Source organism: Fistularia commersonii, chromosome 36 (genome assembly GCF_037954325.1).
Source record: "Fistularia commersonii isolate RoL2024-O1a breed Wild chromosome 36, RoL_Fcom_v1.0, whole genome shotgun sequence".
NCBI lineage: Eukaryota > Metazoa > Chordata > Actinopteri > Syngnathiformes > Fistulariidae > Fistularia > Fistularia commersonii.
Genome location: NC_141319.1, coordinates 7440481 through 7454222, shown reverse-complemented (window position 1 = coordinate 7454222; position 13742 = coordinate 7440481). Strand labels below are relative to the sequence as shown.

Below are 13742 nucleotides of genomic sequence, written 5' to 3'. Positions count from 1 at the left end.
ATTAATATTACTTCATGCCAGGCTCTGGACCTGTGGAAGCGAAGGTCCAGCTCCTGCCTCTCCACGTCGCTGCCGGCCCTGGACAAACTTCTGCGAGGAGGCCTGCCCTGCGGGACCATCACCGAGGTACCGACGGGGAGTACGAACCCTCGTTTGGGAAACGCACAGCGGTGTTTCACACGCTCTTCCCCCGGCAGGTGACGGGTCCCTCCGGCTGTGGGAAGACCCAGCTGTGTTTGATGCTGAGTGTGTTGGCCACCCTGCCGCGGGAGCTGGGCGGCGTGGACGGCGGCGTGATCTACATCGACACAGAGTCGGCCTTCTCCGCCGAGAGGTGAGACTCCCATATCCGCCTCCACCAAGGCCATGCGAGTAGATTGTTGTCAAACACATACGGCGTTGCCTTAAAAACAGCACAGTAAAGTGCGGTAGCTGTATGATTGACGGCTGACCCGTCCCGGTTAAACCCCGCCTCCAAACAGGAAGCGCCCTACCAAACAGGAAGTCAGACGATAAACTAGAGCATCAACAGAAGTGGTGCTCGTTTAAAAGTTCTGCTCAGCGCGTGTTCACTCGTCCGGACGGCCGGGTCGATCTTAAATGGCTGCCGCGTCCTGCAGGTTGGTGGAGATCGCGCGCAGCCGGTTTCCGGACGTCTTCTCCAGCAGGGAGAGGGTTCTTCAGATGGCGGCGAGGGTCCACCCCTTCAGGGAGCTCAGCTGTCAGGACGTCCTCAACAGGTACTCCGCTGATGTCCTGAAAGAGGAGACCCTCAAAGAATGAGCCGGTGTCGTCCCCCGTCAGACTCCAACGGCTGGAGGAGGACGTCATCTCCACCGGGGCGGGCCTGATCGTCCTGGACTCGGTGGCCTCGGTGGTGAGGAAAGAGTTTGACCCCACGCTACCCGGCAACCTGGTGCAGCGCAGCAACCTGCTGGGCCACGAGGCCACCACCCTCAAGTACCTGGCTCACCAGTTCAACGTGCCTGTAAGTGGGTTCTCCGTTCGCCGTCAGAAGGTTGGAGTTTACTGCTGACTTGAGATGATTACAGAGGGAGAGAAACTAGCTGTAGGTCACACAGACAGAGAGGCGCCGGCCTCCCAGCAGAATGGAGATGCTCTTCCAAAGAGGACCAGGACACCGTTCCTGACTTGGTCTCCAAACAACCAAGGTCAGGGATCTGTGAGGCCCCGCGTGGACCTGCTGCTGACCCGTTGGCCTCTAGACACCGCCAGAGTCCTGGTGGAGTCCATGCCTCAACCATCTCAGCACCAAAGAGCCTCCTCATCTGCATGGCTTGTGCTCCTCGTCATGGTGTTTAATGGCCACTAGGTGGAAATGGTGTTTCAGCCTTGAAGCTTTCAAGAATCCTGAGAGAAACATCTCCAAGCATCTTTGTGTGAAGTAATTGTTGTGGATGCTCAGATGTTTCGCAGGGCGGTAAATAGCGAGGAACTCTGCAGGATCACTGATCCGGATGTGTTTCTCTTCTCGTCTTCCTCCAGGTGGTCCTGACAAACCAGATCACCACACACATGGCGGATGAAGGTGAGCGCCGCTTTCCATCCACGCCAACACCGTTCTTGTTCAAACCGCAGGATCGTGCAACGAGGACTCTGTCCAGATGAGCTTCTCCAAGCGTGGTTTTCAAGATGACACCTCGGACAGCAGCTTGATGGCCAATGTTAGCATGGAAAGATGCTAGAATGTTTGCTAGCATGGCTGCGTGTGAGTGAAACCTGACGCCCTGAGGCGACATCTCCGCGCCCCGGCTCTTCTCATGCTTCGTAGTCCTGCTCGTAAGAGAGTCCTGAGGGGAACATCACCCCACCGCTAGCGGGCGCAGAACGGCTCACCAACAGAATAACAAACCGGAGGCAGGAGGGAGCTCAGGCCGGAGAAGGAGATGCCGCGGAAGAAGACGGACAGATATTTCCTCACCAGAGTTAACCAGAAGCAGCTGCCGGGTGTCTGCCCTGCCCCGAGGTGCGGTTAGCTTCCCCGGGAGGTGCACGTGAATGACCCGACTCGGGGCCCAGTCCGGTCCGAGCCGGGCAAAGAGAGAGGCCAGATATTTTCTCCCGACCGAGGCCTTCGAGGGGCTGGTAGCCAAAGGTCTGTGACTCAGAACATCTGCGGTGCAAATGTGGCGCTGCCAGGGTTCGGAGAACATCCTCCGGGTGTTTCGCCGGAAGATTCGCCTCGCGGGGTGACGAAGTAGCTCGTGGGAGGTCAAGGGCCGGTCGGCGTTTGCCTGAGCTTGGCTGCCAAACAGACCCGCTTCTTGAGGTGGTACGGTCCAACATGTGCAGACCTACTGGAAGCTCTCCAGAGTCCAAACATGTGATTAAAAACGTAGCGAAAGAAATATATCCGCTTATTTTCCATCCTGCGTCGAGAGGCAGGGCTTTACCTGCATGGGTCAGCTGTCAATCACAGCCCAACCGTTCACACCGACGGACAATTGAGAGCCTTCAGTGGACCTGCTGACTGTTTTTGGGCGGTGGACCTGCAGAGAACACGCCGTGAACCCGGACCTGAGATCATGGATGCTCCACATGGAGACCCTGGAGGGAACCCAGTCTGACCGGACTCGAACGGGGAGCCGACCGCCCGCCTTTGGGTTGCTGTCGAAGATCTAGTCTCTTTGATCAGGGGTTTATTTCTCCAAGCCCTGTCTCATATTGTTTAAGACCAGATGAGCTTCTCTTTGAGGGAACGATCAAACCGCAAAACCTGGCCGTCCCGAGTCTGCGCTGTGGAGCGGAGAGACTTCTGTTTAATCCGCCGTGGCCGCGTTTGTCCAAACTGAAGCTGCCGCTGACCTCATTTTGGTGAAGACTCAATAGTCCTGCGAGCGCCAGGGGTTTGCCTCCTGCCAACGGGACACGGGGGGACGCCAACCCAGGCTGGTGCCGCTCCATCTGGAACCAAAGGAGACGACCAGCGGGACTGAACTCTGGAAAAATTTGCTCCTCGCCACAACAGAAAGCTTAAATTGACCGAGTCTTCACGCACTTGTCGGCACTTCAGCTGGCATCTCGGCGGTCGGACGCTGAGGGAGCAGAAGCCCCTGGAAACAACCCGAGGGGCCGGCGTTGGCCTGTTCTGCGGTTCCGTTCACGGCGGAAGTCACCGCCAGATGTTTGCGATCCAGACGGCAGGAGGTTCTGTTTACTCCGGTGTACGGATGGGAGACGAGGCCGTGCTAGCTTACAGCGACCACGCAAGCGGGATCTCCACCATCTCGCCCGATCTGGCATCGTCGTTCAGGCCTCCACGTCTCCAGCTCCTACGGGTCCGATCACGGCCAGGTTCCGGTTTCCAGAAGTCATTTATTTATTTGTGTCCCCCCTCGCCTTATGCCGGGATGAGCTCTACGCCAGGAATTGAACTCTTGGTGTTCCTTTGACTTCCTCCCCCTCGCCTGGCTCTGTCCTTCGCTGACTCGAGCCCTGCGGGGATCATATGGTGGTTGGAGATCAGCCGCCGGCCCTTTGGACAGCCTCTCTTTTGTCTGCAGGCCTGCCTTATTGACCGCGCTCCACAAAGGCCCCAGTGATTGCAGCCATTTACTGTGGCTCCGTCAAACTGCTCCTGATAAGGAGTCCCACTGTGTTTTCAGACACACAGACACCAAAACAAGACTCATGACCTTTTACTGCCATGTACGCACTCACAGATCGGGCCCTCACGCTCTTGATAGCATATTTATTTAGCCCGTCTTTTCTCTTGAGGAATCGTGAGTTGCCGATTGGACGTCGGTGACGCGGGTATGTCAGTAGTGACGTCCTGGAGATGATCGGAGCAGGTGTTTTGATAGCATCTTCTTGGCTCCAGCAGGTGATGGTGCCGTTGGTACCACAGGCTACCTCGAGGGGTCATTTAAAAGGCTGGCTCTTCGAAGAGAAACTGACGCTGAGATCATGACGGTCCTCCGAAGAGCTTTGGCACGTGGTTCGAATGCACCTTCTCAATGTTCTGCCCAACATTCTAGCGGCAGCCAGACCCTGAGGTCGTGATCGGGACTCGCTGACTAGATGGCTGGTGCTGCATCGGGTCGGGTGTGAAGAGGCGTGCAGGAGGCGGGTGGTCCTCCCATCCTATGAAGCCTTCTCCACGGTGTGCGATCACAAATTGTGGAATGAGGTCCATAAACCGGGGAAACCCAAGGCTCTTCTTATGTCTCACGTTGACCTCAACCACTTGCACATTTGTCTTCTCTGTCTGTCCGAACTTGATTGATTTGGTTTGATTACAAAGATGATGCAGAAGAATTTCATGGGATTTGTGACGAACCCCCCTTGAACATCTAGATTTTGGGACCGACGGTCTTTATGGATGTTTTATGTGACCGATGCTGGTGGACCAAAACACCTGAAGCACCTGAGTGCTGTGCACAGGTGGCCACAGAAATGGCGGCTACCTCTGGAACTAACTTCTGTAGACCATCTGAAGGCTCTTCTTTGGAGACGTCAATGATGTCATCTGAAGACCGCAGCACTTTAATCACTGAAGTGACTTCCTGAAACCAAGGCTGAGTCAGCAAGTTAACATTTGCCCCTTAGATATACTGATTTACTCAAACAGCCTGCAGAGGAGATTGTAGTTTTCCGAGAAAAAGTTGTCCGTCGGGGGAAGGGGTTTTTACCTACAACCCAACGAAACCCAGTCTGGTCCAAACCATGGAGTGAAGTTTTATTCTGTAGAACTTGAGGATGGAACCAAGAACAATCTTACCGCAGGAGCAGCTTCAAGCGCGAAAACCAATGTTTCATTCGGGTTTTTGCCAAGTCGGTCCTGATCGGGCTCCTCTGAGTCTTGCCTGCTATTTGTTTTTCAGGGTCTTCCCTGCCCGCTGAGGTGGACTCGGGCTTTGTGACGGCAGCTCTGGGAAACACCTGGAGTCACAGCGTCAACACCCGTCTCATTGTTCAGTACGTGGACGGACGGCAGAGACAGGTGAGCTACATCATCCCCTCTCTATCCATGTCCAAAGCGTCTCACACTGTCCAGGACATCCATCATGTGCTGGCCTTCTGATGGACTCATTCCAACTCCACCCTCTCCATTGCTCTGCACTGTTGACCCCCTGTACCTAAAAATCCTCCACCTTCTTTATCTCCATTCCCCGAAGCCTCCCTTGGAGCTCCACTCCGTTCCCTCTCATTCCCACAGATTTATTCCTTCTTGCTGTGGCTAATCTTCATTCCCGTCTTCTTGCGAGCATACCTTCATCTGCTCCCTGCTCTCACTGCAGATCGTAATATCATCTGCAAACATAATTATTCCCAGGAGATTCCTATCGAACCTCATTTGCAAACCGGAAGGTGCTCAGAGGTGCTCTGTCTTACAACAGCATACATGTCCTGCACCGCCATAACACACCTCCTCATACAACCACAGCTAGACATCAAAACTTAAACTACTGCACCAAAAAAATATCTCATCGTAAATGCTCAAAGCAGATGTAAGGATGTGCTGCACGTTGTCGTCATGGAGACGTGTCTGTCAAGCTAACGGCGCATCACCCCGCCTGCAGTTCACCACTCAGACCATATGTGGGCTTGTGAAATCCACCGCCGCCTGTTTCACGGCTTCAGCCGAAAAAACTGATTACCGGTAATCCGATCGGGGGGTTGGTGTGTGTGTGTGTGGGGGGGGTGAGTGCTGGAAGTTTATTTTTAACTACAGTCATGGAGAATTAGCAGGCATCTGCTGCTGGTTAGGTCCGGGTGCTCCAAGCGGGTCCAGACCTCCTGCACGTGGGGGCCCCTGTGTTTTTCTGGCTCCCACCTCTGGATCCCAGACGGGACAGTCAGCAGTCTTTGGGAGCAGAATATCTCCCGGTCTTTTAGGTGGTGTATTTCAATACTACATGTGCCTCACAGCAAGAAGGTCCCTGGTTGGATTCCCACAGGTTGGCCTTCCTGTGTGGAGTCCATGTTCTCCCTGTATCTGCTTGGGGTTCCTCTGGGTTCCTCTTGAATGGTTGTGTGTCGTCATATGAAGTGTAAATGAGAGGGTGAATGGTTGGATGTCTCTATGTGGCCCTGTGATGGACTGGTCTGGGGAGAACCCTGCCTCCTACCTCTAGCAACACCTGTAGATACTGAAGAGATGGATGGAGATACGGAGTGCACAATCACATTGCCATCATATGTCTACTGTCTTGCTCACCTCCTTGGTGGAGTTTTAATTCCCTCCCCGGTTATGTTTCATGGTATTTTTAAAGGGAACTGACATTTCAGAAGGTGTGATGGAGGTAAAAAGAGGATGGATGACACTTTGACCTCTGATATGAAGAATAATGGTCACCTGGTCAACTTGTTATACATCTCGTCGGTCATCGATCGTGTACAAGTAGGAAGACCTTGACCACATCCGTCGGTCTCATGTTATGGAGCTCTCAGCTGACTTCTCTGCTGTGAAGAGCAACCGCTGACAAATCCAGTCCAGTTGCCCGATGGCCCTTTCCATCTAGAGCGGGTGGTGACCATCACGCTTTAAGATGATCTACAGAAACTCAACTTTCCCCTTCTGCTCGGGAGCAGGCGCTTGAAGACCGCCGCAGGGAAACACTTCCTTTTGCCGGAGCCCAGCTCGATGCAGGTGGCCTTCTGTCTGGACCTGTCGGGGTAGGAAGAGAGAGAGCGAGGCCGAGATGTGTGTTTATCAGCGCACTCTTGTGGAAATCTTCGTTTCAGCCCTCATCCCAGAGGCTTCTTCTAGTCTAATGACCTGCGGGGAGTTTCTGAATAGAACTGCCAGGTTTTTGGGCGGGTCAGAGTTATGGAGGTTTGTTGTGGAAGTGGAAGAGTTGATGAGCAGCAACTAGGTATGGGGGGTTGTTATGCTAATGCATGTCGTTTGTTGGAACTAAAGAGCAACTTAGTGGGATTACCTGGATTGGAACGGGAAAAGGTAAAGCGAAACAAGAGGGTGAAACCTGTTGGATCACATGAACTGAGGCTCATGTGGACGTTGCCAAGGGCTGCTTCTGGTGCTGGGTCTCTCCTGGTTGTTTGGAGGGTGTAGACGGTTCTAGTCCATGTGTGCAAATCTGTCTTGGTATCGATCTCCACACCGCGTTGTACGTTTGTGAAAGGTCGCCTCTGTTCAGAGAGGTTTTTCCTGTTTTGACAAAAATGGCTTCTTTGACTCCTCTCTCTTGTCTTCAAACGAATGTCCCTTGTCCTCCAGGTGCAGGTGGACCGTGAAGTCCTGTCCTGAAGCAGTGGCTCTCCTATGTTGGGCCATTCGTTTGTGCAGAGCTCGTTTGGTCTCCCCGATGTAGACGTCATCATCATTTTGTGAATCACGCCTGAATTCACCGCACTGTATGTTTTCATGGTTATGAAAGTGGACGGGGCCTAATATCTGCGAGGAGCCGTCTCTTTGTTTTTCATTAGCGTTTGTTTTTTTGGCTGCTCGTGCTGTTTAAATGCTGAATAAGCTAAAATGTGATATTAATGCAATAGTCGTTGGACGGGAATGTTTTGGCAGCAAGTGCAAGAACAGACCCCTTCGCCTAAAGAGGCCAGGGTAGCTGAGCTCCGGAGGTTGTGATTCCCACGGCCGGGGGGAAAAAGAAGGAAAGATTCTTCTTTCGCACGGCCTGGACGTTTGGGTTTTTGCCGATCCGCAGATTTATTTATTTATCTCGTCACTCTCCCTGTGCTTGCAGATACTGATCGCCAAGTCGCCCGTGGCCCCGTTCGCCGTGCTGAACTACACCATTCAGAAGGAAGGCATCTGCATGAACGGTGAGCTGGGGCGTACGCCGTATGCCGGTGAAAGCGCTCCGGGCGCCGATCGCCTTGTTTACATCGTCGCGCCCCTCGTTGTCCAATTACGTGCCATCACTTTGGGCCAAGTGGCCCAAATCCACATTGTGTAACAGCCTTACAAGTTCACCCGCAGTGCATGTTCCCCTCCTCATGACAAAGGTAGGTCACAGATGGCCGGCACGCCGAGCCAACTCTCATTAGCATATCCAAATAAATACAATCATTTCAAAAATCGGCATTCGGAGCGGCTAATTGCCTGGAACAAGACGCTATTGTTTGAGGCTCTCGTGTCTCTCCGGGGTTTGTTATTGCCTCCGCCGCCGCCGGGGCCACGTTTTTCACCCGTGTCTGCCTGTTAGCGTCGCTACACAAAACATACCAGGATGATTTTCACCCGCTCTGGCGGAGGAGGCTGGGGGGGAGCCTGAGACCAAGGACGAACCCATTAAACTCTGCGGCAAATCTGTTTCACATCGTGAAAGCCTTTTTTTTTTTTTTTTTTCATAAAGTACACTGGTGTTGGCGGAGGTCTGTGCTTTTCAAGTCCTCTTCTGTCAGCGGGATTAGGCAAAAACGACCCAGCTGAGTTTCATAAAAACTTGGTGGAGGCGTGTGGAAGGGCTCGTGAGGAACCTATTAGGATTTTGGCCATCGGTTAAACACAAAAAAACCTTTCTTCTTTTCTCCCTTGGCCTGGTTGGAGGTGTTTGGTAATGATCACATTTTCAGGCTAAATTTCAAGTCGCTTCACACAAATAAATAGTTTTGGTGGAGTCGCTGCCTCGGGCTGTGTAAAGTGGGCTGGATTTATCAACTTTTTTTCCTTATATGGAAATCGATGGGCATACAATAGAACCTCACAAAACATCACGAACAGATCGGCCTACGAACGGACTTTTCGATCGCATTTTGATTCGACCCACAAACGAACCCACAGGCTCTCCACAGTCGTACCTGCAACTCCACATTGTTCATGTAAGCGGCGTTGCTTTTTTTTTTTTTTTTAGTCGGTTAGCCCTCATGGTGGCTCCTGGGAAAAGTGATAGCGGTGTTAAGAATTACAGTCAGAAGAAGGAAACCATAGCTAAACGTGAGTGTTAAAGATCTCGCCAAAAACAAAAAAAAATGCCAAAGATGGCTGACGTGGCCAAAGGGGTGACTACATGAACGAAACAAAGGTCTCAAGTCTTAGAAGAAGCACAAAAGTTGTTGTTAGTTTGGATTAATGACAGCTTGGTGGAGATACTGTTAGCAGGGGTTTTACTTTTGCATGCTGATCTAGTGAAGGAAAGGCAGAGTACAGGTGCTGGCAAGAAGAGAGAGAACACCAGAAGCACTGTAAGAATTTAGCTTATCATTGATTCCTTTCTATGTATTCTGCAACAGATGAACCCATAAAAACATTTCAGAAGAGTGCAGTCAGTTTTTTGGTGCTTGAGAACCGATCGATGGGGTTTACATTGATTCCGATGGGGAAAATTGATAGAAAGAAGAGTCAAAGAACAAATTAAATTCATAAGCTGAGGTTCTATTGCGTGTATATATATATATATCCAATTTAGCTGCATCTTGTGGTTTTAGACACTCATCAAGAAATTACCGCTGCAATGTTGTCGGTTATCTTTTTATTTTGTACTTGAATATTAACTAATAAAGGTCTTACAGCTGCGTGGGGTTCCTTCCGCAGTCCAAAAGCATGCAGTCGGTGGATTGGGGACCCTAAGATGCCCTTTAATTCAGGTTGTGGTAGCACATGCAGCGGGTCCATGTAAACATGGCTCATGTTGCACAAGGGATGCCCAGTGCTTGTGCCGGAGTTGTAGCATGTACTATCTCTTAGGATCTCTGCAAGGGAGCAGCAAGGCGACGCCAGCTGCCAGAAGGAGTTCCGCGCGAGATCCAGTCAATGAGTGTGGACTGAAAGAATGGGAGCCTTCTTTCTGGAACCGGGGCCTGTGGTCTACTCCTTATCCACCGTAGCACAATTTCTCTCAGGGCTTTTCGGCGCGCTTGTGACACTTGGCTCGATGGAAGCCCGGCTCTTTGTCCAGGCTCTTTGAATCCTCCCTTCATCAATGCCGTCCGAACACACGTTCGCTTCTTTCAGGGAGCTCCCGGCGGTCGACATAAAGTTTTTCAATTATTTTCGATCACCAGACAAGATGACTATTTAGCTTATGACTCGGACACTTCTACTATGCCGCCTTCCGTTCTCAAACACATGCAGTGTGTGGTTGGTCGTATGTGAAATATATATATTGTGTGAGTGTAGAAATGGACTCCTGATGGTTGAGGAGCTCCATCCTGAAGCTACTGGTCTATTTGCACGCGCATCTTCCACAAAGTACTGAATAGCTTTGTGCTTCCAGGTGAATAATTAGTATTCTTTGGAGGACCTCTCCTCTGCCGTGACCCTCCACCTGTTTCCGCTGGCCTTCTTTACCTGCTGAAGATTCCAGTCAGGTGTTTTTACCGTATCGGGAGGTTTTTAGGCTCTTCCTTTCCACGGTTTTAGGAATGTGCTGCTTGCATAAAACGAAGAATAATCACATTTTTACGCAAAATGTGAAGTCGATTCAAGGATGCTTTGAATATTTCATCTTTGTTGGAATTTTTCTCTCTCGTAGCATCGTGATCGGGTTGGGAAACAGTGTGTCAGGGTATTTCACAGGATGTTAGCTGCGCCCGCTGTTGACGCCTCGACCGTCACCGCTCACGTGAAAATGTCCGACATGTAAAAATCTGAGGAAATGTGACACGAATGCCACCGTCCAGCCCGCATTTTCAAACCTCCCAGCCTGCATCAAATCCACGACCGGACCGTCATCACGCCGCAACCACCAAACCGATCTCTAATCAGAGCCACATATGAACTTTCAGCGGACTGAGCGCAGGGCCTCCGCTCCCACCGAAGAAAATCTCCATGGTCTCTTTTGCATCCAGGCATCATGGCCTGGGCAAACTTTATGAAACATCGTGAGCCATCAAAACGGCCCCTCTGAGGCCAGAGTAAGCTTCACCTTGTCTTTGGTCAAGTGTGGGACGTAGCCTACGTTTCGACGTCCCTCCCGGCTTACAGAGGAGCTTCTACGTGATTGGTGGATTCAGCAGTTCGCCGGACACATTTGTGTTGCTTTAAAGGCTGCGTGGATGTCGGGCAGCAATAAAAGATACCAGGAAAGCGAGAGGGGAGAAGCCGCCGCGAACCCTCCTCTGTCCGTCGGCCAAGGCGGGCAGGAGGGGAATAATGGTGCCCCTGTGTGTTTGAGTGAGGCTTAAAAGTGGTGAGAAACATTGATCGGCGGGGCGGTAGTGCGAAGGAAGCGGGGGGCCGGAAACCGAGGAAGCCTCCGGGAGCGCGGGTATCCTTTCAGAATCCAACGTCCAGTTTGAGCTTTGATCACTTTGAAAGGGTTTCATTCTGACCGTTCTCCTCCAACACACCCGCAAAACGTCAACGCTCCCACAGCTGCACCTCCTTCCACCCTGGCGGCCGGGCAGCTGAGGCTGCAGCGGGTTGAGGAGCAGCATGAGGGCAGCGTAGGATGATGCCCGGTGGTTCGCTTGTGGTCGGGTTTTGGCTGAGAACATACCCCCGCTTCCCCGCCACTACCACAGCGGTTCCACCCGGGCTCTGCGGAATGGGATCCACGGGCCGATTATTCAAAGCGAGTCCAAGTCAAACTCAAACGGGACTCAAGGGATTATGGCGGCACGGCATCGCTGATGTACCACCGAGCCCCCATATCGCAATGCTCGTACTCCTTATTTGGAATAAGAGTTCAGCGTCCCAGCCTGGCTGCTGAAACGCCGACATCACGGCAAACCTGCACAGTCCTAGAATAAGCGATGTATTCGTTATCGATGAATTGCGCGGTCGCCGCGTCTCGGCCATCCAGGTTCGCTGTACTGCATCGAGGTGTTGTCACGGTTATCGTAGTGGTCCAGAGCTCTGCTGTAATGATTAGAAGATGACCCCCAACTCCACTTTCCTGTTCATTTTTGAAGACCCAGAATGTTCAGTTGCACAAGGAATGAAAGTCCAACGTAGCGGATTGTTCTTCAGAACCACGTCGGTTGTTTTGTATCAGTATCGCTGTATGCAGAGCGGTTCCAGTTGCCGGAGGCCTTAGTTACGACCAAAAAGGCTAAGTTTTTTTTATCCAAAGCAGGCGCTTTGGATAAAAGCGTGTGCCAAATGACTGGCATGTAATGTTATTTAGTTGTTATGATGTGAAGATACACGTGTATCCAGACCTTTATGGTTTCCGCCACCCGCACACCCATCCAGACCCGGCTAAGTCCCAGGATTCACCGGTCGGTATTAGAACCGAACAAGATCTAGTGCTTTAAACCTTGTGTCCAGAATGTGGGGGAAGAGACCCGGTCGTAATTAGCTTGCGAACCGCATCATGCAAGAAGCAGAATGACGCTCTGGGAGCCGTCCACCATGATGAATATGGATGCCCTGCACCTGCTTGCGGGCACTTCCTTCCTCTCCTGCCCTTGCAGAAGATGAGAAGCCCTTTCTGTGCGTCTGCAGCGGCCAACCTGGTTCCATGTTGTGGTACTGGCTTTTGCATTCTTGACGTTTTCTTGCGTAAACCCTGTCGGTGATGTCACCGCCGGGTGACGCACTGGACCGTTCGCCTGATCGAGAGTTTATACCGAAAAGGCCCTCCGGTCCTATTTGACTCGTATGCTCTGAAGGGGCGGAAAAATGAAGTGTTTTTGGAAGAAGGCGCGTCAGACCGGATGAGACGGTCGCTCCGAAGGAATAAATAAAATGTTCAAAGGGGCCAGATTTTGTCTCCGGGAGAGAAGCCCGAACACACCGGCAGTTTTATCTCGAAGCGTCAGATCCTCCGTCTGGTCGCCTTGTGAGTTTTACTGCCGAGAAGGAACCCGAGACATTCCGACCGTCCCGGAGAGGAAATGAAGGCGGCTCGGTAAGCATGTAGGACTGTGTAAACACCGGGACTTCCTCTGCCAGATTGACTTCTGTTTCCCACCGCGCACTCTGGAGCCGGGTATTTGTTTTCCCTGCCAGCAGCTCATTACACCCTGGTTAAACAGCGCCTTCCACAATAAACCACTTCATTAAACTGCAGTGCCTGCTGACATGTTCGCCAACCTCCAGATGACTCAGCTTCTTCTGGAAGGTCCAGGTCCAGAGCCGCCGCCTTCCTCGCAGCGTCGCAGCCCCGGGTCTTAATCGGCTCACGTTGCGAGAAACCGTCGATTTGTATCTTCTGGGGTCATGGGGACACTTCTGGTTCCAGGGTGGGTTTGATTCCAACCTCCTGTCTGGCTCCCGGTGGCCCATTTAGCGCCTGGCATCGCTAAACGTGCTATCCAGGGGAAAAGCGCCCCGAAATTGAAACGCGCGAAAGCAGCCAGACCTTCGCTTACGAGACGAGCGAGTTGAGTTTACGAGCTCGCAACTCCGTTTGCTTGTATATGAACTTAAATTCAAACGCTATTAATCCGTTCCGGCCCCCTGCTTTTGTGACATGTCTTTAAATGAGAAATGTGAACTTTCTAAATAACAAATAACGTGTAAAAAAAAAATAAATAATGAGACACAGTAAAAGAGAGTGTAAAGGGATAAAGTGGTTTTATTAAGTGTGTTTACCTTGAAGATTGGACGAAGATGCTGGCGGACGAGACGGGGGAGTTTTTCATTTGTTGCTCCATCTTTAACCTCACACTTAATGCTACAATGCTATGCTAAATGTAACTTTGCTCCACTTTATGCCTAAACTCAAAACTAGACCTTTATGTCGAATTTAGACCGGCTTTGAGCGGTTGAGTTTAACCTCACATTTTAACCTCACCTTTAACCTCACGCTTAATGCTACAATGCTATGCTAAATGTAACTTTGCTCCACTTCATGCCTAAACTCGACAGGCTTTGAGCGACTCCTCCCGCGTCTCGTTCTCACAGACGA

The 13742-nt window shown here is 51.6% G+C and overlaps 1 protein-coding gene across 2 annotated transcripts in view; it reads left to right on the top strand.

Annotated features, from left to right (window-relative positions):
* Nucleotides 1–13742, top strand: part of rad51b (RAD51 paralog B) — a 35881-nt gene that overhangs the window by 1121 nt on the left and 21018 nt on the right. For both annotated transcript variants that reach the window (XM_086143207.1, XM_086143206.1), the window contains exons 3-9: nucleotides 22–126; nucleotides 198–334; nucleotides 621–740; nucleotides 805–988; nucleotides 1507–1549; nucleotides 4845–4963; nucleotides 7689–7767. In XM_086143207.1, coding sequence (XP_085999333.1) covers nucleotides 22–126; nucleotides 198–334; nucleotides 621–740; nucleotides 805–988; nucleotides 1507–1549; nucleotides 4845–4963; nucleotides 7689–7767 — 787 coding nt within the window. The remainder of the gene's footprint in view (nucleotides 1–21; nucleotides 127–197; nucleotides 335–620; nucleotides 741–804; nucleotides 989–1506; nucleotides 1550–4844; nucleotides 4964–7688; nucleotides 7768–13742) is intronic.